The sequence below is a fragment of the Fusarium keratoplasticum genome, chromosome 12 (genome assembly GCF_025433545.1).
Source record: "Fusarium keratoplasticum isolate Fu6.1 chromosome 12, whole genome shotgun sequence".
Taxonomy (NCBI): Eukaryota; Fungi; Ascomycota; class Sordariomycetes; order Hypocreales; family Nectriaceae; genus Fusarium; species Fusarium keratoplasticum.
Window position 1 is genome coordinate 1,558,952 of NC_070540.1, and position 24,071 is coordinate 1,583,022.

The 24,071-nt window shown below is 50.8% G+C and overlaps 10 protein-coding genes across 10 annotated transcripts; 4 read left to right on the forward strand and 6 right to left on the reverse strand.

Annotated features, from left to right (window-relative positions):
* Positions 1-3,459: 3,459 nt before the first annotated feature.
* On the reverse strand, positions 3,460-3,942 carry NCS57_01411200 (uncharacterized protein; the record flags this gene model as incomplete). Its single annotated transcript, XM_053063724.1, has 1 exon — positions 3,460-3,942. The coding sequence occupies one exon, from the start codon at positions 3,940-3,942 to the stop codon at positions 3,460-3,462; it is 483 nt and encodes a 160-aa protein (XP_052907057.1).
* A 111-nt stretch (positions 3,943-4,053) lies between these two features.
* NCS57_01411300 (uncharacterized protein) lies at positions 4,054-4,560 on the reverse strand (the record flags this gene model as incomplete). The annotated part of the gene is made up of 1 exon (XM_053063725.1): positions 4,054-4,560. One exon carries the CDS (start codon positions 4,558-4,560, stop codon positions 4,054-4,056), a length of 507 nt encoding a protein of 168 aa, XP_052907058.1.
* Positions 4,561-4,878: 318 nt separating this feature from the next.
* On the reverse strand, positions 4,879-7,273 carry NCS57_01411400 (Pyr-redox-2 domain-containing protein; the record flags this gene model as incomplete). Its single annotated transcript, XM_053063726.1, has 6 exons — positions 4,879-5,727; positions 5,829-5,857; positions 5,914-6,209; positions 6,257-6,608; positions 6,678-7,019; positions 7,069-7,273. The coding sequence occupies 6 exons, from the start codon at positions 7,271-7,273 to the stop codon at positions 4,879-4,881; spliced, it is 2,073 nt and encodes a 690-aa protein (XP_052907059.1).
* A 1,026-nt stretch (positions 7,274-8,299) lies between these two features.
* On the forward strand, positions 8,300-10,175 carry NCS57_01411500 (MFS domain-containing protein; the record flags this gene model as incomplete). Its single annotated transcript, XM_053063727.1, has 4 exons — positions 8,300-8,569; positions 8,624-8,759; positions 8,827-9,587; positions 9,663-10,175. The coding sequence occupies 4 exons, from the start codon at positions 8,300-8,302 to the stop codon at positions 10,173-10,175; spliced, it is 1,680 nt and encodes a 559-aa protein (XP_052907060.1).
* Positions 10,176-10,471: 296 nt separating this feature from the next.
* On the reverse strand, positions 10,472-11,557 carry NCS57_01411600 (uncharacterized protein; the record flags this gene model as incomplete). Its single annotated transcript, XM_053063728.1, has 1 exon — positions 10,472-11,557. One exon carries the CDS (start codon positions 11,555-11,557, stop codon positions 10,472-10,474), a length of 1,086 nt encoding a protein of 361 aa, XP_052907061.1.
* A 641-nt stretch (positions 11,558-12,198) lies between these two features.
* NCS57_01411700 (uncharacterized protein) lies at positions 12,199-14,841 on the forward strand (the record flags this gene model as incomplete). The annotated part of the gene is made up of 4 exons (XM_053063729.1): positions 12,199-12,886; positions 12,943-12,967; positions 13,012-13,353; positions 13,608-14,841. 4 exons carry the CDS (start codon positions 12,199-12,201, stop codon positions 14,839-14,841), a joined length of 2,289 nt encoding a protein of 762 aa, XP_052907062.1.
* Positions 14,842-15,122: 281 nt separating this feature from the next.
* NCS57_01411800 (uncharacterized protein) lies at positions 15,123-16,588 on the reverse strand (the record flags this gene model as incomplete). Its single annotated transcript, XM_053063730.1, has 11 exons — positions 15,123-15,168; positions 15,215-15,637; positions 15,694-15,831; positions 15,880-15,917; positions 15,974-15,996; positions 16,046-16,168; positions 16,214-16,232; positions 16,277-16,299; positions 16,348-16,441; positions 16,491-16,526; positions 16,574-16,588. 11 exons carry the CDS (start codon positions 16,586-16,588, stop codon positions 15,123-15,125), a joined length of 978 nt encoding a protein of 325 aa, XP_052907063.1.
* An 808-nt stretch (positions 16,589-17,396) lies between these two features.
* Positions 17,397-19,204, forward strand: NCS57_01411900 (uncharacterized protein; the record flags this gene model as incomplete). The annotated part of the gene is made up of 3 exons (XM_053063731.1): positions 17,397-17,466; positions 17,521-18,732; positions 18,783-19,204. The coding sequence occupies 3 exons, from the start codon at positions 17,397-17,399 to the stop codon at positions 19,202-19,204; spliced, it is 1,704 nt and encodes a 567-aa protein (XP_052907064.1).
* Positions 19,205-19,304: 100 nt separating this feature from the next.
* Positions 19,305-20,321, reverse strand: NCS57_01412000 (NAD(P)-bd-dom domain-containing protein; the record flags this gene model as incomplete). Its single annotated transcript, XM_053063732.1, has 3 exons — positions 19,305-19,658; positions 19,720-19,896; positions 19,953-20,321. The coding sequence occupies 3 exons, from the start codon at positions 20,319-20,321 to the stop codon at positions 19,305-19,307; spliced, it is 900 nt and encodes a 299-aa protein (XP_052907065.1).
* A 1,572-nt stretch (positions 20,322-21,893) lies between these two features.
* On the forward strand, positions 21,894-23,923 carry NCS57_01412100 (GMC-OxRdtase-N domain-containing protein; the record flags this gene model as incomplete). The annotated part of the gene is made up of 4 exons (XM_053063733.1): positions 21,894-22,086; positions 22,140-22,550; positions 22,604-23,053; positions 23,109-23,923. The coding sequence occupies 4 exons, from the start codon at positions 21,894-21,896 to the stop codon at positions 23,921-23,923; spliced, it is 1,869 nt and encodes a 622-aa protein (XP_052907066.1).
* Positions 23,924-24,071: the final 148 nt, after the last annotated feature.

Below are 24,071 nucleotides of genomic sequence, written 5' to 3' on the forward strand. Positions count from 1 at the left end.
AATGATAACTGTGCAGCCCGTAAGCTTATCATCCGGCCACGTTTCTGCCAGGGACATAGCAGGATCAATTACATCCTCTGGCGGGACGGATGATAGTGGGGTGCTGTAGCCGGATGGTACGGCATCTTCGCAGTCAGTAGTACCTGAGCTGCAGAAAGGCGTGGACCCTTGGGAAAGGCCTGACGATCCGGGAGATGGCTGCCTCTTTTTGCCATCTGGATAGCTGTTATGGAAGGTGTATTGGGTTTGCAATGCGGTCATCCTGTCGTTTCCCTCAGAGTTATCGAGATATTGTTGCACTCTCTTCCTCTTCGAAGGTGAGATGCCGTCATCCCCATGTCTCGGTCTTTTCATCTTCTTAGTATCGTCACTGCGCTCGACACCGAAAGCATCTTGAAGATGGAATTGTAAATCCAAAACCGAATCAAACTTTGTTGGACAATGAGAATGTAGGCGTGGGCAGTTCAAGGGCCTAGTTGCATTTTCGAGCTCTCTGATGTGGGTTTGGATGTGATCGAGCCAGGTCCACCGCTTCTTAAATTGGTGCATCCGCACAGAAGCTGGCATCCGTTTATCTCCGAGGCAGAACGGACAGTAGCCAGCCCTAGCGAGAACCCCGCCGTAAGCTAGAGGATCGCACCACGTCGGAAGGCTGTCCGGGTGGTCCAAGTGATGTTGACAGTGAGTTTCCCAGGCCCCGATACCATAGAACCATTCATTGCAGAGGAAGCACAGCTCTGCAAAACCATCAGCTTCCGCAGCAGCTGTTCTGTGACAATCGTATATGTGTCTCCAGTCATAAGAAGAGCCATCACTGTCCTTTCCGCAATGGCACTTATCTGGCTCTAGCCCTGGCCGATACTCCACATTGCGACGCTTCTTGTAAAGAGCTAGCATGTCATGGAGCACAGCAAGACCTGCAGGACTCCGTAGCTTGTCGATCAGGAAGAGATTTTGTGCCAGGCGGTCCCGTTCCGGCATCAGGAACCGGACACGGTCAAATATCGCTCTATGGTATCCTGGCAGATCGTCGTGCTTGACTGGCTGGTTCTTTTGCCACTTTCGCAATCGCTCGGCAATGAGTTTCCGCTTCTCCGCGTAAAGCTTCTTACGCTGCTCCTGGGACTTTGTATTGGTTGTGCCCCGTAGCGTAAGAATTTCTCGATTAATGTGCATCATTTCGGCGCTGGTATCACAGTCGTATTGCTGTTTGGCTGGAAGACACTGCCAAAGCCTCGGGTTTCGAGGTATTGTTAAACCTCGGAAGAGATCAAGGACCAAGGTTCGTCTCTCCTGGCCATGGTAGGCTGCCTGGCCATCTGCGCCGTTTCGGGGTAGGTAATGTGTAGCAAGCGTATTTGGGTCGGTATGTCCGGCATAGACCATCCGCGTGGCTTCCGATTCGAATTGATCTATTGGTGAGGGCATGTTAGCAGTAGAAAGAAAAGGGAAAGAAAATCTAATACGTACTCATAAGGTGAAGACCCTCTGCCCGAATATCATGATGTCTCGGTGGTGTTGGGTATCCTGCTCGTAGACCCAGTGACCGCAGTCGATGGCTAAAGGCACCGGCAGTCTCGATATCCTCGCTTGACTGACTTCTAAAGAATGGAGTCTCAAGAAGATGTTCCTTCCATTGTACCACCCACATCTCACCTTCCGGTGGCTTAATCGTGAAGAGCTCGTCAATGGTTTTGTAGTCCCTGAAAGCTTCGTATGCAAGAAGTCTAGCCAGAAATGGAAGCATAGGATTGAAGCAGAGCACTCCAGGTTCGATACCTTCGTATAAGGCGTGTTGCGGTCTAAAGTAAAGACGGATGAGAAGAAGAATTTAAGAGCTGAGCGATGATTCCTACCTTTTGTTAGGCGTACTAGTCATGTTTTTGGCGTCTCGGGTCAGCTGAATGGCGAACTCCGGCAACCCTTCCTCGTTGATAAACGCCACAAATGTGAGATCCTTAGGGGCTGCTTAGTGTTTGTCTGGGTTGCTGGGCCAAGGGCAATATCGTTACCTTGAAGTAGAGGCCTCGACCGGTTCCCCCGCGGCAGGTGGACTCAATGTACTCCCCAATCCGGGAAGAAGAGTAGGTGTTGCCCAATAAGAGACCCCAGTCATCAACAGGTGTTGCTGGGTGTTTGTGTTCAATCCAATCTGCCGCCCAGAGCTGCCTGGCGTAGTTGAGCATGACATTCTTCGTAGCGAACCTTCGACGCCTTTTATGCTTCGGCATGCCCATTTCTTTTGCTAGAGGTCCCTTAATGAACTGGCAACGAAGTTAGTATTTTCAGATATCCTGTGGAATGCCAATGTTGAGATACTTGCTTCTGTCACGGACTGCGCTAGGCCACGCGGTATTGACTCCTGGGGGTAAGCACGCTGCCAAGCGGCTGTGAATGCGTTCCAGTATTTCCGCACGGTCTCCCATCCAGGGACATCAAATTCTCCGTCCTCAGCATCCTGTCCGTCAATGCCGTAGGCAACCTTCCTCATAAAGTCTTTCAGCGACTCCAAGTCATGTACGGAAGCCTTGCTCTCCATCTTCTGGTACCTGTGCACTTGAGTTAGTCAAACATTTAGGCCTGGAATCACTGTGAATATACTCACTCGAACCAGGATTCCATCATCCTATTATAATTTCGCTCAACCGCGGGCTGGAGTGTCCTGTGGACCAACTCGCCATTCACAATGCTGCTCTCTTTCGCCGCGCTCCTTTCAGAGCCTAGGCGGAGAGCGTCAGCTGCACTCTTAGCTTTTCCCATTGGGTAGAGCCGAGTTTATGAGAAGTCAAGAGCAAGAAGTTATGGGTGTCCAATGGCGTTTGAGTGTTTAGATCGGAGATTCGAGTGTAAATACCACGGCGAGGCTTGAGGACAAATGAATGAGCGAAGTCGAGTCTAAATACCACGTCGAGACCTGGGCGCGAATAGGGGCAAAGGCGTCACATGAGTCCACGTGGATTGCCTATCCTCACGATGTGGTCAGGTCTTAGGAGCGAGGAGCCTTGCATCGGAGCGCACTGCTTCCGGACACAGAAGGATTCAAGTGTGGTCAAGTTCCGGGACTTTTGTCAAGGACCAGGAACTGGGTTCCAGTCCCAAAAGAGGGCCCGAGGCTGACTTTGGTTGGGATGCCATGACGCCTGTGGGAGTTGAAGGGGTGACGAGACCCAGAGGTTGAGGGCCTAGAAATGGGATCAAGAGCGACCGGTGCGCTCTGCTCAGCCAAAGGGGTGATCAGAGCTGATGGAGGCTGATGGGGGGCTGAGGGGGGGTGATGAATAACTGAGCCGAAGCTGAGCCAGGGAGCGAAGAGGCCTTAAAAGCGGCGATCTATGGTAGGGCACGTGTCGCTTGAGTTTCGTCTCATAATACCAAAGCATTGCATTGCTCAAATCGAACCAACACCACTTCAGCTTTTACTGATCTAATACAGCAGGCAGTCTGTGGAAAACGCCACACTCATGACAATGGACCGCCCGCCTTCTTGATAAAGAGTGGTTTGCACGTCTCAGTGATGTGCCAGTACTTGTGAGCGGCCCTATCCCTTTCTTTGGGGCTCATGGTGTGGAAGTAACCGTCGTCCCAAACGTTGGGGTCAAACTCCTTGCCTTCGAAGTTGCCCTGTACGTGGTCCTCCCAGTGCAGATCCATGGCTCTGAAGGTGAATTTTAAGCCTAGAGATTTGGCGGTCGCTTCATCATCGCTGTAGTCCTCGTCGTCCTCATTTTCGTTGTCGTCTTCACTTATGCCTTCATCGCTGCCCTGACTCTCGTCATCGTCACTCTTCTTATCGTCATCATCGTCATCGTTGTCTAAATCAGATCCACGCTCATCCTCGGATTCAGACCTCTCGTGACCAGCAAAGCAATACCACATTAGATATTCATTCGCTCCACCATCGCCGCCGTCCTGATCGTAATAGTCAAAGAGATTGAACTGCATCTCAATGGATGGCTTGCCTCTATAAGACTTGGAAGTGAGGCCCTTTCTCGCATTTTCTCTCCCATTTTGGCTCTTGTTCCATCGTCGTGAGAGGAGTCGAAGTGATTTCTTCTAGACGTCCACTGGTGCGCTCCATTCTCCAAACCAAAAGATAAATGAGATCTTCTTCAATGTCGGTATTTCCTCCTTAATATGTAGGAGTAGTGGGACGAGGTAACTAGGGAAATCCTCACTATCCCAAAATTCGTAGTCATCGTCTTCGACTTCATCCGGCTGCGATGCCTCGACAATGAGTCTCTCGCATTTCTTCTTCATATGATCGGGAAGGTTGTTGAGACATGTCTTGAGCTTTTCGCTATCGAGTCCTCGCCCCTTCACCCATTCGCTGGGTTCTTGAATCGGGAGTACTAGGGAAAAATCGCCACCATAAGTGCGTTGTCTGAGATCGGCAGAGATGACTGGGTGAACGTAGAGCAAAGGGCTGACGCCTCTTGTGTATCCAGAATGCACCGGGTCCAGAATGTTGGTTTTGACATCGGGGTTGAAGGCCAGATCGTAGACGAGGCTACGAATCTCCGGGGGTAGATACAGAAAGGAAGTAGGATCCGATGAAGCCATGCTGAGCCAGGACAAAGGTACAAAGAGGAGAAGAGTTTTGCTGTCATTTAGAAGTGGGAATAAGAACTATTTATGGGCTTCAACTGACCAACAGAGCTCTGACCAACAGGCGTTGATTGATTAGTGCTTGCCCTAGGCAGCTGCGAGTATCAACAGGGGTTTGCAGGCCTAGAATTTCATCTAAGTGAACTAAATGGAGAGTTTTTGGCACATCCTGTTGACTCAAGTAAATAATCCATAGAGAAAGCAATCTTGCATACATAGGAAAGCCTTTTATTACATACTAATTCTTGGGATACATACAAGACACCGCGCACATCACCGCAGGAAGTGATCGGCCAGTTTCCAAGCACCCCAGCATCCAACACCCAAAGCCGACCAAGCAAGCAGCCCCCTCGCGATGAGAATAGCCTGAACAATCTGGAAAGTTTTCTTCTCGTTCAACTTTGGGAATGGCTCTTCCGGAACATCCTTTCCCAAAAACTTGCACAGCGGTTCATAGCCATCTTCAGCCTTGAACTCGAGCACCTCCTTCCCTCGCTTCTTCGCCTCGGCTCTCACCATGTCGTAGTACTCTCTGTAACACCTGCCAGTGAAGATATCGCCGTCGCCGAAAAGTTCTTGGCAATATTTCTCCGATTCTCGGTTGAGTTGGTACCAGATCCTATCTGTCGTCCATAGCAGTCCCGTCCACTTGAACCATGGCGAAAAGATGAACCTGAAGCTGTCGGCGGCGCTGCGTGCCCAGACGTCTGGGTCAGGTCGTCCATTCAAGACTATCTTGACGTCGGGGTACATGTCCATAAGGTCGGGAGTGAAGAACACAACGGGAAGATCGCAAATGGCATAATGGCCATGGATGAGTTGGCGTAGCATTTTGTGGCGAACCCGTGTGTCCTTTTCGCGCACCGCCTCTAGAAGAAGCTGCATACGGTCCACATGAGGAATGACTTCTGCCATGTGAAGACATGGTGCGAAACCGATCCTTTCGAGTGCTGCTTGCAAGGATGATGTGGCGGCACGGGGGAGGCCAGCTCCGATGACCATGAGCGGCACCTCTTTGCCCTGATCTTGACGCGGCTTGTCGTCGGTGATGAAACGCATTTTGACAAATTTATTAAGTTGGAAAGAGAAATGAAGCGACGACCCGAAGAAAGTCATTAAATACTAAATCTCACGTAAACCTTAGGAATGCTAGTGCTTATCCTTCGTCATGCCGCCAAGATTTTCTCGTCTGTCTCGCAAAATGTATGCTTAGTTCATCTTACAATACCCAAGCCCATGTAGTTCCAGCATTCTGTGTAAAACGTCAGCAAAAGCGGTGAGGGGATCGAATCCTGCTGTCCAACTTACTCCTCAAGCACAAGTCATCCTCAAACACAGCCCGTCGAGGCTCCTCGCCAAAAACGATTTCTTCGCCAGGACTCCAGAGCACCGCTTGGTTACCGAATGCATATCGAAACATTTCAGGGTAACCTTCAAAGTGCTTCAAATCGGGCTTGTCTGCTGTAATCTGCTCATATATGTTGACAGCGGCGAAATACCCCATTTGCATTGCGGGACTGCAGCGTCGGATGCCCTCAAAAGAGACAATATCCCCGACAGCAAAATGCTGTGCCACAGTTGAGTCGCCATCCTTGATGTTTAGCCTAATCTGGTTCAGCAGGGGCTGTTGACATGAGAGGAAAGAACTCACGTAGTGGTCACTCTCACGTAACCACTCTCATATAGACAACGTGACGGAAGATATTCTGTAGAGGGAATCGGGTTGGAAGTTGCCCAAACAACATGGCCTGCCGTGATCTCGCCACCATCAGCCAATTCCACGACATACTTGTTTCTGCCTTCGCTTCGAGACTTGATGGTCTTGGCTCTCTTCCCGAGCATCACATTGACGCCTTGATCGCGGAGTGCTTGAAGAATCAAACTCTTCAAATTCGGCGGCAACGGCTCCGAGGCCAACAGGGTTTGTCCGCCATGGAGCAACGAGACTGTGGTATCAGGGTGGGTGTGCAAAATCTCGGCTGCAATTTCGACTCCTACGGCGCCTGTTTCCCAGAAGACAAGATGTTAGAAGATGCATCACAGATTTTAGAATGACACCCTTCAAGACTTACCGCCACCGATCACCACAACTCCATCTTTGGCATCCCGGATAGCCTTCACCTGCCTCTTCACATCGGCCAGAAATTCGGACTTTGTCAAAGCTTGGGGGACAACCGGCCAAGCTCTATGAAGCCCCGTGGCTGCGACGAAGAAATCGTAACAAACCGTAGATGGAGTCTCGCTGTTGAATGGCAGGATCACGGCCTCTTTTGACTCTGGTGAAACAGAAGCAAGTTTGCCTTGGATATACTTTACACTTGGATGTTGCAGAATCTCCAGGGCTGAGTACTCTGTCCATACTTTTTGGCTGTACTCTTCACTGACCATGGCAAGTGGTGCCCCAATGGTATGAACTTTTACAAGGTCAGTCCAAAGATCACCTAGGAGCACCCGCTATCTTACAGTATCCATCTCTCTCGTCGACTATTGTGATGAACAAATCTACTCTTCTGCCGTTATCGTCATCACCGGTAGCCTTGTCGAGGTCGAAGCGGGCTTTCCGTCCTTGACACAAGTCGAGCAGGTTCCCAATAAGACTTAAACCAGCAAAACCACCTCCAGCAACGAGAATTCGTTGGGGGCGGCTCGTCTGATGATCGACGGTCATGGTGCGAGATTGCGTCCAGCAGAAAACAAACCTTGAAGAAAATGATATAGAAACATGCCCGTGGAAAAACGACTAAAGACGCTTGTCGGCCCCGATATCGGTCAAACCACTTGCGGTAATAATTCGAGTTTCTTTAACCAGGCATGGGACTTAACCGAGTCTAGAATCGCCCAACCCAGGATTCAAGGTTAATGATACGAGAGCCAAGGCCATGGAACTTTGTCACCCAGTCCGGTTAAAAACCAGCCTTACCATTTATAAGGGTCCAAGTAGGAAGCAATGCCGCAGCATCAACAAATCAAGATCAGATAAGATCAAGACATGCCACCCCCACGTGGGCCTCTTTGTCTTGGCTCGTGGGGAATTCTTGACTAAGCGGGTTAAGATTGGGTCTGCCGTAGGAAGGTTGGCATCCATCCATGTCCCCAACATCCCATAGCCGACAGTTTGTCATCGAGGGTAAAGGTATCCACTAGGTCGGGCCAAGCTACCGAAGAGACATGGTAGCATTAAATGGCTCAAGCTTTGTTGATCGTTACTTGAAGTGTTTGATGGTCATGTGGGATCTAGAAAATGGTCTCTAGAACCCCTTCACTGGACTCTTGGCAGTATCCGCGCCATCACTCCTGATGCTCGCCAATTCCAAACCGCAGTTCAACACTATCACCAAGCTTATGTCGATTAAGCATAAAGCAGTATGGGCCGGGTTCCATTCTCTACTCTCCACCAGTAATTCATGCCCGACTGCTTGGCGCAAACTCTTCCAGGCATGAACTGCGGAGCCGACTGAGCAAAGTATGGGGAAAACCGTTGGCGCAGGGTGTCCCTCGTATTGGGGTCAAGAGCACCAATAAGGCCCCCTTGACAAGAGGGGATCATCAAGCTCGCTTCAAGTCTGAATAGCGCTAGTGACACACACGATTCTTTTCGGAACTCGCACCGACGATCTGATAAAGGTGACAGTATCCCCTCTTTCTCAGGTGCATCCTGCAACTCAACTCCGCATCAACCTCTGCAGCATCCATCATGGCAGATCCAAGAGACGAGAAAGAAGAGGTCGACGCCAAGGAGAGGGCGGCCATTGTCACGCTCGACCGGCCCCAGGGTGAGACGACTCAGACAACCCTGTTCAGCCTGTTTAACCGCGGCGTCGAGAAACAGAATCCCAATGACATTGCTACTCAGCCAAGTGTCTTTGACGACCCTCAGCAAGCCCCGCACTTCCAGCCGCATCCCAAGTATGAGAACCTTCACCGGTTTGACCCAATGTTTACTTGGACGTGGGGCGAGGAGACTGTGAGCACAGACAAGAGATGCTATGGACACACTGCTAACAAACCATGTCTGTAGCCTCTTGTCAAAAAGCTGGACTTGAGGGTTACGTTTTGGGCTTGGGTTGCATTCATGGCTTTGAACATGGACCAGGCCAGCTTGGGACAGGCCAATGCAGACAACTTCCTCGATGACCTGAAGCTGGATACCAATGGTACGTTGTCTTTCCATTCTTGCAAATGGTCTTCGTAGGCTGGCTCCTAATATTTACGCTTCACCAGACTACAACCTTGGTGTTACCCTGTTCAGAGTGACATTCCTTCTCGCCGAGATCCCATCCCAGCTCGTCAGCAAGAAAGTCGGCCCCGAGAAATGGATCCCTACCCTGATGCTGTCTTGGTCTATGGTCGCCATCTGTCAATTCTGGCTCAGCGGCCGCTCATCCTTCCTCGCTTGCCGTGCCTTGATGGGTCTTCTCCAGGGAGGCTTCATCCCAGACCTGGTCCTCTACCTCTCGTACTTCTTCAAGGCGACAGAGCTTCCTATTCGGATGGCGATTCTCTGGACGGCTACACGTCTGAGCAGCGTCGTTGCTCCGCTGCTTGCCTATGGTGTTCTCAGACTAAGAGGTGTCCACGGCTACTCTGGTTGGAGATGGCTCTTCCTGACCGAAGGCCTGCTCAACTTTGTCATTGCCTTCGGATCCATCTTCATGATGGTACCCTCAGTGACCCAGACAAAGAGGCCATGGCGCAAAGACGGCTGGTTCAACGAGCGCGAGGAAAAGATCCTCGTGAATCGCATCCTTCGCGACGACCCGTCCAAGGGCGACATGCACAACAGACAGCCCATCACCTTTAAGCTGTTCTGGAATTCTCTTTGCGACTTTGACCTCTGGCCCATGTACTTCTTGGGCCTGACATTCGTCTTGCCGTCTATGCCGCCGGCTCAGTACCTGACCCTCACGTTGCGTCAGATTGGCTTTGACACGCTCAGCACGAACTTGTTGACTATTCCAGCTCAGCTGGGGACTACCATCAATGTGAGTAACTTCCCCTTATATCCCACCGTGAGGGATACTATTCTTTCTTTTCATTTACCTAACATTGAATCCCAGATGCTGTTGGTCACCTATATCTCTGGCAAGATTGGGCAGAGGGCTCTCATCGGACTCTTCACCCAGCTTTGGTTCCTCCCGTGCATTGTAGCCCTAGCTGTCCTGCCTGCCGACATGAACAAATGGGCCATGTACGCCCTGGTGACGGTGCTCCTCTCATATCCGAACCCCCACCCCCTCCAGACAGCTTGGTGCTCACACAACTCCAACTCGGTCCGCACCCGAGCCCTATCAGCCTCGCTCTACAACATGTCTGTTCAGCTGCAGTCAATCATCGGTTCCAACATCTACAGAGAAGACGACAGACCAGAATATCGCCGTGGTAACCGGGTCCTAATCGGTATTAACTGTCTGAACATTGTCCTCTACATACTTATCAAGGTTTATTATACCTGGAGGAATAAGCAGAAGGAGAAGAAGTGGAATAGCATGACGACGGAGGAAAAGATCCGGTATCTTGAGACGTCCACTGACCAGGGAAGCAAGCGGCTTGATTTCCGCTTTGTTTCTTAAGTGGAAACTGCGCTATATCGCTCGACTGGACCATTTAGTTGTCAAGCTAGATATGGCCACGATTGCGTAGGGAGTTGTATGCTGGACTACAACGTCTTCCATCTTTGAACTAGGTAGTTGGAGTCTGGCATCTCGTACGGAAGTTCATCTAAAGAAATGAATGTCCTGTCATATCCTTGTTCAAATAGTTCGTGACCTCAAACATCCCATCCCAACGCTTGCATAACATCTACTTTTAATTTCCCACACTTGCCTCCATTTTCGCGTCCTATTTACTCTCATTGTCCCACGCCATCTCAGCTGCTCTTCTTCTTGGAACCTCTCACAATGACGCCAAAAATATCCCAGAAAAGCCCCAACCATCCTCGGCTCTTCTCAACGGCATTCATAGCACGAACCCATCGCCACACAAAAGCCTCCGAGTCGGTGTAGTCTTCCGCATAGCAGTCCCAAACAGCCCTCTCATCCTTCTTCGCATCGTCAACGTCGGGGTCGTCGATGGCCACCTTGGGTCCAATAAGCAAGGCTCTTCCAACAATGGACTCATCCGCAATCAGTCTCGTCGCGGCATCCAGAACGTCGGCGTGTTGGGCGGGTCCGGCGGTTCCAGTGAGGAAAGCTGCTTCTGCACCGAGAGGGAACATGCTGGACTCGCTGACAAAGTAGGGACACAGCATTGTCACTCGGACACCATGTTTCCAAGCAGTGCCTCTCATTGCGCGGAATAGACCGGTGATGGCGTGTTTTGAGGCTGTGTAGTGTGATTGGCCGCAGAGGTGCCAAACACCGGCGTAAGAGCCCAAGAAAAGCAAGCATCGGTCGCGACCATCAGCCTCGGGCTTTTCATCAGAGTTGACTTTGTCGGATCCATTTCTCGGCAGCCAGAATAGAGCGAGGTTTGCCGTGTACATGGCTCCTGTGATGTTGACGTCGAGAATCTTGGTGCTGGGCTTGTAAGGCGCATCCGGGTCCGTTGGAATGGCCTCTGGGTTCTCAAACCTGCGATTGGACTTGGGATCGACGATGCCGGCATTAGCCACCACGACATCAATCCCGCCATGAGGCGAAGCCGCCGCGGCAGCCTTGAAAAACGCCACCTGCGAGTCCCAATCCGTCACATCGCAGTGGAAGAAGTGGTGGCTGGCCTTGGGGTACTTTGTCCGTAGCTCGGCGATGAGCTTGTGACCTGCTTCATCGTTGATGTCGCCAATCATCAAGTTTGCGCCGTGAGATGCCCAATGGCGGGCAAAGTTGGCTCCCAGGCCGAGGGAGCCGCCTGTGATGAGGATGGTTTTGCCAGCGACGCTTAAAACATCGTAGGGGAGGGACGTGTCGATGGGGCCTGAAAGCCGCACGGCTTTGGTGAGGTCGTGATACGCCATTTTTCGAGTTGTCTACAGCCACACACAATAGTATAAAAAGTCAAGTTTTCGAGATATGTAGTCAACTGAGAAAGGAATTTTAGCCCTCAACAAAAAGTGCCGAGGCTACCTCAACAACCATGCCGTGAAACGTGTCGTGTTTGCTTCTGGGCCAAGATTGTGGCTTGATAGCGTTCCTTGATGGGAATAGACTGTCAGCCAACGGGGCAGACTATTGATCGAGACTGGGCTATGGAGAGTGCAAACACCAATGAGAACAGCCGCTTGTCTCATTTCTTATCGAAGTATTGGCTTCAGCTGGTAAACATCCTGGAGTTAATTGGAGTTCGGCTTTTCAACCCATGCTGCCTGTTGAGAGAGTTCGTGTCCTTCGAGGAGCTAGAATCCTTCTGGATCCTTTGCCGACATGCGCCTCAATTCTCCTTCCGACGCATCCTGGCCAACATCAGCAGCGAGGCATTGCTCGGCTCTGTCGGTTACCTTCTCAACGCCTCAGACCAAGCCATGGCGGACCACGGAATGCAAACGGCCATGCTGTGTCTTGTGATCGGTCTTTATGAAACACAAATAAGAATAGCTGCTCTTCAGGTTACTCGTAGAAGTCATGTTTGCCAGCGTTCAACATCCCTTCGTCCCGCATCATGGCCGAGCCGTTCACCATTATTGGTCTTCTTGGCGTCGCCGCCCAGTTCATTCAGCTCGCCGTTGACTTTGGCTGCGACTGGAAAGACGTACCTGAGGATACAATAGCACTCATCACCGAACTCCAAGGCCTCAAAGCTGTGCTATCGGTAACACACATCAACATACTCATTCATCATGACTTGCGCGATGCCTTCCTGGGTCGTCGAGCAGTGAATCTTTCCCAACCCGGCATCGGTGATCCCAGTACGACCACGGCGGGAATGGTATCATCGTGCAAGGCAGGACTCGAAGATCTTGTCAAAGCTTTGAGACAATGTGAAAAGGGCCATCGCGTTGGCTGGCAGCGCATCAAAGGGGCGTTTAATGCTAAACCGACACGAGACAAAGTTAAAGACCTTCACCGCCGATGCGAGATCTTGAACAACATGGTATCAATCAACTTTCAAGCCGCGACCTACAATGAAGCCAAGGCAATAAGAGAGGAGCAGCGAGACTGGCGCCAAAGCGAAGAGAATAAAGAAGTGCTAGCCTGGCTATCCGGTCTGAGCTTTGAGGACACACACCGAGCTGTCCTTACCAAGCGCCATCCCGATACAGGACAGTGGTTCCTGAATAGGGATGAATTCAAGCAGTGGCGAGACAGTCAGTCCAATACGACTTCGGCACTTTGGTGTCCTGGGATGCGTATGTTGAAGTTCCTTTATTGTGTGCTGAGTGGCTTGTACTAACATAAGAGTTAGCCGGAGCCGGGAAGACGGTCATAAGGTATAGATTCAACTCTAAGTTTGTTCAGAACTAATATCGCCTAGCTCAGTTGTCATTGATCATCTACGGCAGCAGTGCAATGATTCTACGACAGGCATAGCTTTCGTATACTGCGACTACAAAGACCGGCTGAACCAGACCCCAAGCAACCTACTCTCCAGTCTCGTCAAACAGCTCGCTAAACAAAAGCAGGTCTTGCCTAAAGAGGTCAAGGACCTTTATGACAAGCACGGAAACAAGGAAACCTTTCCCTCTCTGGATGAGTATTCCACTCTGTTTTCGCAACTTGTGGCCTCTTTCGGCAAGACTTTCATCATCGTTGATGGTCTCGACGAACATGTTGGAGAAGAGGATGATGGTTCCATCAACATGGAGTTCGTTGACCGGTTACGAAAAGTTGAACGACAAGACGGCATGAATGGTCGCATGAGACTCTTCATGACGTCGAGGGAAAATGATACCATTCAAAATAATCTCAATGGATGCAGTTCCATCAACATTCAAGCACTGGCCTCAGATATTAGTGCCTTAGTAAGATCCCGCATCTCTGATAACAGCTTCAGATATTCAAGGGTCCTACGGGAGGACCGGACAGATCTTGCCAATACGATAGTTGAGACTCTAACAGAGAATGCTCAAGGAATGTTGGTCTCTCCGTAAACACCGCCCCTCTTGCTCTGCGCTTACTAAACACCGGGTTCTTACTCGCACATCTTCATGTGGATCAACTCGGGAGGCAGACAAACATACGAGACCTCAGGAGAACCCTGAATGATTTGCCCAGACCAAGCAGAATCAACAGCCTCTATGAGGCTATCATGACGCGAATCAACAGGCAACCAGAAGGGGATAAGAATCTTGCGTTGGAAACATTAAGCTGGGTCGTTAGGGCGCGTCGACCGCTCCTCTTAAGCGAGCTACTCATTGCGCTTGCTCTCCGCCCCGGCGATGATGACCTAGACAAAGACTCAATGCCTGTTGATTCTCTGATTGCTTCGCTCACAGCCGGACTCCTCACCATGGAACCGACATTGACCGGTCAAGACAAAACAGTTCGACTAGCACACTTCACGGTTGCCGAGTACTTCAAAGACGAGGGAAGTCAATATCTCATTTACACAGAGGACCATTTGGCAGAGACTTGCCTTAACTACCTTTTATTTGAGGACATGGAGCCAGACCTTCCAATGCGTCAGCCCAATCAGCGATATGGCTTCTACGACTATGCCGCCAATAACTGGGGACACCACGTTCAAGCAGCCTCCACCATCGACCAGAATTCGGTCATGAAATTTCTCAGAAATGAAGCCATGGCCAAGACCTGTTGCACAGCTTTAAACGAATATCTCAACTGGCCCGAATCCAAGCCATTATATCTCACGGCACATTTCCAACTCGAAGAATCAATGCGTACTCTTATCGCAGAAGGATGCGACATCAACGCCGCAACCCCCAATGGATGGACCCTCCTGTTGTCCTTTGTGGAAAGGGGCCAAGAGGCTGTTGTCAGACTTCTCCTCGACAACGGCGCCGACATCAGCCCCAGAGCCACGCAAGGGAACATCACACTGAGAGAACCACTCGCGATTGCTGCAGAGCAGGGGAACCAGACTATGGTTCGACTTCTTCTTGACCACAGTGCTGATCCCAACGCCGAGGTCCAAGGCGGCCAAGAAATCCGAAAGGAAAGGACTTTGCCGCTTGTGAATGCTGCAAAGAACGGGCACGTTGAGATTGTGGAGATGTTACTGGGGACGGAGGGCATCCGTATCAACGAAATGGTTGAAGGTCGCAAGACAGCATACTATTGGGCCATGGTGAGAGGACACGGCGAGGTGACCCAATTGTTACAGAGCCGTGGTGGGGCTATTTGAGGGGTATATCTCGATTTACAGTTTATTGATCAGATTGATGCAAATGGCGACTGAGCGAGCTATAGACATCATTCAACGGTTAGGAATGAAGTAAATCACGGGCTACTATCAACTTGATGACATTTGTTGCCCTTAAGTGCACTAATTTCCAAGTCCTAAAATCAAAATTCTATGCTCATTTGTATGCTTAATGAGCTCTGAGTTATGCATAAGATGATGGCCATATGGATGAGAAGTAGTTGCCAGATCACTTCGTCCCTTTGCCTCATCAAACGGCTCAACTACTCCGTGCTCCCACCCCTGGGCTTCTGGCCATATACCACGTAACTGCAGAACGTTAGCATCGATAAGTATTTGGAAGATTTGAACCCACATCTTCCAATACCCGTGAACCTTGGGATTTCTCAGCTCCCTCCTCACATCGGTGCATAGAGCCATGACATCTTCTTTGCTCCACGATAAGACACGGGTGAACAAAGCAAGGCTCACACCTTCCAAGCCAGCATCAAAGTTGGCCAGATTCCACTTTCCAAGCTCCTTGAGCTTTCGATCCTTGGGCCAGCTGTTGGTGGGCCATCTAAAGATGGTCTCGTGGACATTCTGGAAGCCTGTGCGTTCGAGAATGTCTTTGTACTGATCAGAGGCGCCTAGAGGTCGTCCGAGTTTCTTGGATGCATCAATGAGGCCCTCTTGCCATTTCGTTATTGGGGATGTTTTGGGGTCCAGGGTTCCATCATCGCAAAAGACGGGGAGCTGGATGTCTTGAATCTCGTACCAGCCCTCTGCGCTTAAACCACTATCTTGTGTCAGCGAACTTTTAAACAGACCTAATGCGGAAACGATAAAGCCTACTTGAAGACCTTGTTGGCCATTGCTTCGGGGTCAGCGAAACTTCCCGTCATCATACGGCAGAAGATAAAGTCGAAGGGCGTTTTCCAGGTCCATTCCTTTTCGAGATCGTCAATCTCGAAGGTGCAGTTCGGTGGAAGGCTAAATAGCGTCAGGTTACAGTTAGCTGAAGGGGGTTATCATACGGACAATGCGGGTTGGATAGGACTCAGGTCAACCCCGACGACCTGTGCCATTGTTACTATGATAGCATAGGTGAGGGAAGGTCATTGTAGAGTGGTACCTGAGCTTCTGGGTGCTGATCAGCTGGAACACTGTTAGGAGTTGCGTAAAACTATCGGAATTCTCGACCTGCCAAATTCTAGAGCCCAGAGTCCAGTGCCGGTTCCCATGTCCAAGACCCGCTTGGCGGTCTCAGCTCCTGGGTTGAGGGCTCTTTTCCCGTCGAGCGTGACCAAGTACAGGTTGTCCTGCAGGTCTACATTCTGTCAGTAGACCATTTGTATCACATATAATTTCGTACCTAGTCTATTGTTCTCAGCCTGCACTTATTAGAGAGGGTTTTACGAGTCAAAGGGCGACTTACATCATCGTTGGGAAAGGCGTATTCTTGGTGCCGTCAGTGAGGACTTGTTCCCAAGATTTGCGTATACCTACTGCCTTCACTCAAGCGATGATAGGTGCGACCATTTTCTTGCTGAAATTGGAGAAGACTCGAGCGGAGTGATGAAGTAGAAGGTTCTTCGAGAGGCTGTTATCGATCAGCTTCGTTTTGGCTTCAGACATCTTGGAGATAGTACCACTTCAAGGGCTGACTCAAAGTCGGGGTCCACGGCCTGAGTGTGATTAGTGTCTACTCGTTGATTCAGGTCGCAGACTTTACAATTTCTTCATGCATGGTTGAATGTGGCTTTTCGCAACAATGGCTGAATGGTCACTTTGCGTCGTCAGGTATGGAAGAGGGAAGCGGGGGAAATGCTAGTCATTTATCGTGACTTGCCGTCCCCTGTGGGTGTTACGATGCTTGCATTGATACCTCGATCTTTGATTCGATATTCTGGATCCCGGCGTCTGTAGACCTCGGTGCATATTCCGAAAGAGGGCCGATCTACCATATCCCTGACCTGAGTCGCATGGTGCTGCCGGTGATTGGATACAGGTTCAGAGGTGGAGGACTATAGGGTGGTTGAAGGATCTGGGCAAAAGCTGCAGCAAGTACCTCAACTAGAGAGTGTTTGAGCTCAGCTTTAAACTGGAAATGAAGGCTTGTTTCTATCCTTTTGCCTGGATCTCTTTTGTTGCTTAAACACCAGATTCCAATTTGTGTGTTGCTTATGTCGTGGCTTGGTGCAGAATTTGTTGCATTTGTTACCGGGAATGCCGCCACGATCACATCCTTGCAAATTTTAGTATAGGACACCGATGCATCGCGAACTGCACCTCTCATGGACCATGAATAGGCACTTTTTCATCTTGGTCTGTGGTCAATTGTCATCTTACAACAGGTTGATTCAACCATGAGAGCCCGGAGTTGAAATTGGCCGTTTCCGAGCGCTACTGTTGTATCGAGGCGTGGCTGCATTAGCCCCGTCGCAAGCTGAAGCCATTCCCGAATCCGGACTAGCCAATATTCGCGTTTCAGCTCTTTGAACGCGCTGAAGCCCCTTTTTGTTTTGTCTGTATCGCTCCAATTTGAGGTCGTCAAGATGGCCGACAATGGCCACTCACCAACTGATATCATCACGTACATCGGCGTGCCGTTGGCCGTTTTGGGAGGTACTATTTTCTCGTATATGTGAATGCCAAGACTTCCGGGCTAACGTGTTAAAGTGCTTCCCATTCTGTACAACACGTTCGCGACTCTTGTATCTCTGTCGCGCATAAAGCGCATGCTTCGGCGTAGTCGCTTGACTGCACTCACAAGAAGTGACATTGTCAACCGCGTTATCGAGATTGAATTACCTCGATATGCCGTCATGCCCTTGGACAGGTTCCAGGACCGCTCCGAGTACTGGACTCTTTCAAGACACCCCAGCTCCATACCCGGCGGTAGCTGGACCACCTTCAACTGGAAAACCCATTCCATTGGGATGAAGACTCAGCGCGTCGAGTATGCAGATCAAGTTCGTCAGCCTCAGGTCGAGGTCGCGTTTGATGAGCTTGTTTGTTATCTGCTGGACTTGGGAGCTGTCCCTAACCCCCATGGCTGGAAATTGCTTCGTTCGACAGGGCTCTGGACCCCGGTAGGGTGCTCTTTGATGATGTCGCCCGATGGTCGGGAGGACGCCCTTACAGTCGCCCTCTCAAATGACTCGGATGGCAACCTATCCTTGGCTGTAGCTTGGTCGAGCTCGTGGATCACGAGGAATTACTCTAACCTGCCACCGTACTGGGTGAGACTACCGGCACCGCCTCAGAAACAAGAAAGTCCCGATCAAGGTGGAAGCTCTGAAGCAGCAGGTTCGTCGCGACGAGGGTCAGAGGAAGGCCTCGCCAAGTCAGAAAAGCCGGACAAGGGAATGGACTCGATCGAGTTGGATTCAATTCACCAAGACAACTCCTCTCAATCGAAGAAGGCCATCACCTGCCAGATTGCCATGTCTGGAATCGTCACGGCCTTAACCGAGCAAACGCATTACGGAAACCAGAGCAACTTCAATCTCGACAGCTTGTACGTCGACCACCTGCGCATTCATCCCGTAAAGTCAGATGGAGTATGGTTTGCCAGTGCAGCTACAGCCTTTGGAACCTCGAGTCAGACTATTCTTTGGAACTATAAGATCCCAGATGAGATACTCTACTTCGCCAGAAAAGAGACGGTGCCGTGCGGAGTCCTTGTGGTTTTGGGCATGGTTGATGAATCCGAGACACCAGATTGGACGACGAAGCACAATGATTACGGGGCATCGATTGACCAGTTTGCGAGGAGGAGCCAGGAACGACGTGCGGCGATGGCCGCGGAGGCGCGAATGGCTCCTGCTCAACGGGAGGTAGCTGTGCGGGAGAGAATGCGCAAAGAGACGGAGCAAAGCATGCATGATAGTAAGTACTTGACCCTTCGCTTGCCTCTGAATCTCACTGACAGCAACTAGTGCGTGACAAAATGAGGGCCGACCAACAGCGCCGCGACCAACGCATGATGGAGGCACTCCAAAGTCCCAAGTGGGATACAAAGCTCGTCGCCGAGCACTCTCTCCAGTGGCTCAAGGCTAACGGGCACTGGGACGCCTCATTGACACTCAAGGACGTTGTAGGCTTCATGCTGCACAGAATGGTCCTTGATGGAGAGTTTGCTTCGAATATCTTCCGAATGTTGGACTTGTGGAAGGCTTGGGGTGATGTTGGAGGTATGAGGCAGTCGGACTATCAAGCCGTTCAAGATGATAAGCCCGGGTTTGCGAACGCGACACTGTTGGTTGCTCTGATCAGGGATACATCCACGGCTGTGGAGGGCACGGTTTCGATGGACTTGCAAGAGTGTCTTAGGATGTGGAGAAAGGTTCGTCTTGGATGAAAGTTGGGTAGAAAACGAGAAGACTAGCTATCTAGACACATTGATCTGCAAAGCCAATGTGCGCAGTGCCCCCTGCCTGCCTGAAGACACTGAGGAACATCTACTGAGTATACAAAGGCCTCAACGCCTCGACTAGCTCAACCTTTCCTTGAACAGTCCTCTCATTGGTGCCGAAATCTCCCGCCATGATGCCACCGGGGAGGGCAGAAGTAGTCATCTCCACAAAGTCCTGGATTTGAGCGCTTGGAATCTCCCGAGCATAGAATTCCGCAATGTTATCTTTCTCAATGGGCACAAGCTCAACCTTCTTGCCGGTGATTTGTTCGACTGCTTCCTTGACGTCGAGTGCGCTATAGTGTCTGGGGCCGTAGAGGTCGAAGTAGTATGGGCTGACGTCCTTGGGCGCGGCGAGCAGAGCGTCCGCGCAAGCTCGGCCGATATCTCTGATGCTCACCTAGCATACAATGTTAGTGTACTTGCACTTGTCAAATGCTCTTGCTCAATGTTAGTGTTACCATAGGAATCTTGTGGTCCAGAGGCGTGATCGTGGAGTAGATGACAGGTGGCTCCGCTTGAATCGTCTCAAAGGCATGAGACCAGTTTTCTTGGAAGTATCCCGGCTTGACAATGACGGCCTCGGGCACCGAGTCTTTGAGGATTTTGTCCGAAATGTGGTTCAAACGCAAGAGACCCTGTGATGTTGTTAGGCTTATTGGTCAAGGATATGGTGTTACAAAATGAGACTTACGATACCATGGTCGTACTGAGCACCCATGGAAGAGAACAGGAGCAGTTTCTTAACATTAGGGGCTTTCCCAAGGGCCTCCTTGACATTAGTAGCGGTTTTGACGCCCCACTCTCCCTGATCGGTTTCATCGTAGGTCGGAGGTGGAACGTAAAAGAGGGCATCAGAGCGAGAAAAGTCGAGCCCTGTTCCAGCCCCCACGTCGCCCTGAGTAGCCTCAAACCGTTCATGGTTTGCAAACTCAGCAGGAACCTTGGAAAGGTCGCGGTAGATACCGTGAATCAAGGGCTTGGCATCCGATTCGAGCAAGTTGCGGATAGTCTCTTTTCCGGCCTTGCTTGAGGCGGGGAGGACGGTGATGCGGAGAGTCATGTTGGTTGGTGGTGTTGAAGTGAGATAATGGTAATAGAATTGATGGTGGTAATACGATTGATGATGGTGTTTTCGTATTTAGAGATTCTAAGACTCGTAACAGCTTTTATAGTCTTCATCGTGTCAACTCTAATCGTTAGTTGTAGTCCGGCAACCCGCGGGCGCCGGCGGGTGGCCGAGATCCGCGCCGTCAATGTCCGCATGCGGGGCCGCCTTCTTGCGGAGTTTGACCCCGGGCGACATGATAATCCTACCGATGCCGTCGGCTCGGGTGAATTAAGAGTAGAATCTTAGTCACGATGAATTTGTCTTCAACACGGTTAAGTGGTGCCATGCTGACATCCCTCTGGCCGCTTTGTTACCATTTCGACTTTGACACCTCAAACATGCCCTCGAGGATAATACTCTGGCTGCCGTTGCCAATCAAAACCTTACCAGCAGCCTTCTCCATCGGCTAAGACCTCTGAGGAATCTCAAAAGCTAGGTGTACTTCTTTTCGACTTCGATACGCGAGGTGGCCGTCCCCCCGCTGACAACCTGCATCTTAGTGAGCCCCTTCAGCTCCCGCGGTGAGCGCCGAGCGGTTTGAAACTCTGGCGATACGTAGGCTTTCACTATCTCGGCGCCATCGCAGTCTCCCGTGTTCTTTGCACTGACGGCCATGGCAAGATTCTTGTTATCGCCCTTGCCAGTGATAGCGAGCTCATTCAGCTCAACCGTGGTGTAGGACAAGCCATAGCCGAGGGGGGACAGCAACTCTTTCTGAATCTCCGCGTACAATCTGAAACCAATACAGATGTTCCCTTCGTATAGAGCCTTGCCTTTATTAACCTGGGTGTTGATAAAGACAGGGTTTTCCTCAATGCTAACAGGGAAAAGCGAGCATAACGTACCGCTGGGACTCCAAAATGGCATCAAGGGACATAGATTTCATATGATCAGGATCTACATAACTATTTATATTAAGGAGATATAATTTGTTCTAAGAAAGAATCTATTTGGTTAAAACTCCACCCGTTCGCATCGCTGACAGTCGACAACGTGGAATGATCCTATGTCATTGCAGGATAGCCGAGGCCCATTCTCCTATTCACAGTTTAGAAATCCTAGGTAGGGAACTCCAGTAGGGAGCTCAAAACCTTGCAATCTTACCATGTGATTCATGTCTCACAGGTTCAGCAGCTTAAAGAAGACGGAATCGCATGATGCAAGCGGTCCGATATGTGGTTAACATGCATTCCTTGCATCTAGATCACACATATGCAACGTTATATACCTCAAGCGGATACCCTGGAGCAGATTTCTTTCGTCTTTTCTCGATAGAATCCTCAATTATGGAGTACTGCCAAGTTCAACCCCTGTCCCGATGCAACCTGCATGTCTCACAGCGGGATGCCGTGATGCATACACGAGCAATCTTAACTGGAACACTCCCCTCTCCGTGCGGGGTCTGGCGGTATTTTCCTCCAAGACAGGGCGATCCGAGAGAGATTCATAAGCATAAAAGCCGACGCAGGGATACACCATGGCCGATCCGTCTAAGCTAAACTCTATCGCCTCCTCCACGACACCATGACTTCACTCTTTTCGACGACGGGTTTGCTGCGGTTGCTTCTTCTTTTTGGATCCGCGTCGGGTCTGAAGAAGCCAAAGCATCACGCCCAGCACAGTATGGAGTCTGTCCTGGATGAATATGACTACATTGTTGTTGGTGGTGGGACAAGTGGATTGGTGGTTGCCAACAGGCTGAGTGAGGACCGGCGCAGTAAGATTACCCCCCCGCAGCTGCTGTCAGCAAGAACTGACGATGGATCACAGAAACCGTCTTGGTCGTTGAGTATGGCGACTTTGCCAACACCATCAACGTTACGGTGCCATACTTTACTACCTTGGATCAAACGCCTCGGCTTTACAATATGACGTCTGTTCCCCAGGTACATCTTGACGGCCGCACCAGCAGGATGCGTCTCGGAAGCGTGGTGGGAGGAAGCTCGACCATCAATGGCATGGCTTGGGATAGAGGGTCTTCAATCGACTACGATTCTTGGGAAGAGTTAGGAAATCCCGGCTGGGGATGGAAAAATCTGCTCAAGTATTTCCGCAAGTCGTCGAGGTTCTCTCCTCCAGCTGAGGAGTACGTTGAGAAATATGGTTATACATGGACTCCCGAATCATATGGACATGGCCCGATCAAAGTTGGATATCCATCCTGGCAATGGCCAGGAGCAGGTGAGTTCCTTTGACAAAACCATGGCTCGGATGACTGACTGTTTCGCTGCCAGCCATGCAAGCAGAGGCATGGACCGAAGATCTGGATGCAGATATCCTACGCGATGGCGCTGATGGAAAGAACGTTGGCCTGGCTTGGATTCCCCAGAATTCCGGTGGCAAAGAGGCAACACGATCAAGTGCAGAGACGGCCTACTACCAACCGGCCAGTCATCGCCCCAATCTCCACCTCCTGGTTCGACATTATGGGGCTAGTATCAAGTTCAGCGGCAACGTCACGACAGGCGTCGAGATTGCCAGCCGCGATGGTGGGCCATCGAGGTGCATCTCATCCAAGAACGTCATTCTCGCCGCGGGAGCCATCAACACCCCTCGAATTCTGCAGCTGAGTGGCATTGGCCCCAAGAAACTCCTCGACTCGCTTGATATCGACGTTGTTGTCGATTCACCTGGAGTGGGCGCAAACTTCCAGGACCATCCAACCTTTAACATGATTTATGAGTGTACGGAAACACTACCGCTTTCTTGAATCAAAGACAGCTGACTGAAAACATCTAGTTAACAACAAGACCGTGCCTACGCGCGACCTTATGGACGATCCCCAGTTCTATGATGCTGCCTGGGAGGAGTATGTCGCCAACAAGACCGGTCCCTTCTCCCATGCATGGGGAAACTACATATCTTTCTCATCGCTCCAAGACCTCGATCCAGACTTTGAAGCGATTGCCGACAGTCTCGCAGAACAAGAACCGCTGGATCACTTACCCGCCATCTACGCTGAGAACCCGCCTCTGGTCAAGGGTTTCCTCGAACAGCGTCGAGTCTTGCAGTCGCAATTCCGCAACCCCGAAGCTGGAATTCTTGAAATAGTCTTTAGCGGTGCGATTGTTGTGCCTGTTGCTCTCCAGAAGCCGCTGTCTAGAGGAACCATCTTCATCAACACCACCAACGCCGACCCTTCCATCTCGCCACTCATCGACTTCAATACAGCCGCTAACCCGGTCGACATGCACATCGTGATGCGCGCTCTCACCAAAGCCCGCCAATTCATGGCCGCAGAGAGCGTCGCCTCCCTTGAACCTGTCGAGGTCTCCCCCGGACTCACTCTCCAGGATGAGGTTGAGATTCAGACCGCCATGCGAAAGACATTCCTTAGTCCTAGCTTGGACCACCCTGTTGGAACGGCTGCTATGATGCCTCGAGAGTGGGGAGGTGTGGTTGACACAAATCTCCGGGTGTATGGTGTTGAGGGACTTTGGGTCGTGGATGCGAGCGTCATGCCTCTGCTTCCCGCAGCGCATACCCAGGCTACGGTGTATGCAGTAGCGGAGTATGCAGCAGATCTAATCAAGAAGCACAGCGAGAAGGCGTAGATATAGCAGATATAGCGGTTTCTAGAAGTTGGAACAGTCTCAAGTCGTTGTTTCCTGTCGCAGGCCCTGAAAGTGACGATAAATCACCACTAGGTTGGCACCCAGGTAAGCTGAGGTCAAGGCAACGTTTTTGGCTCTATTCTACCCC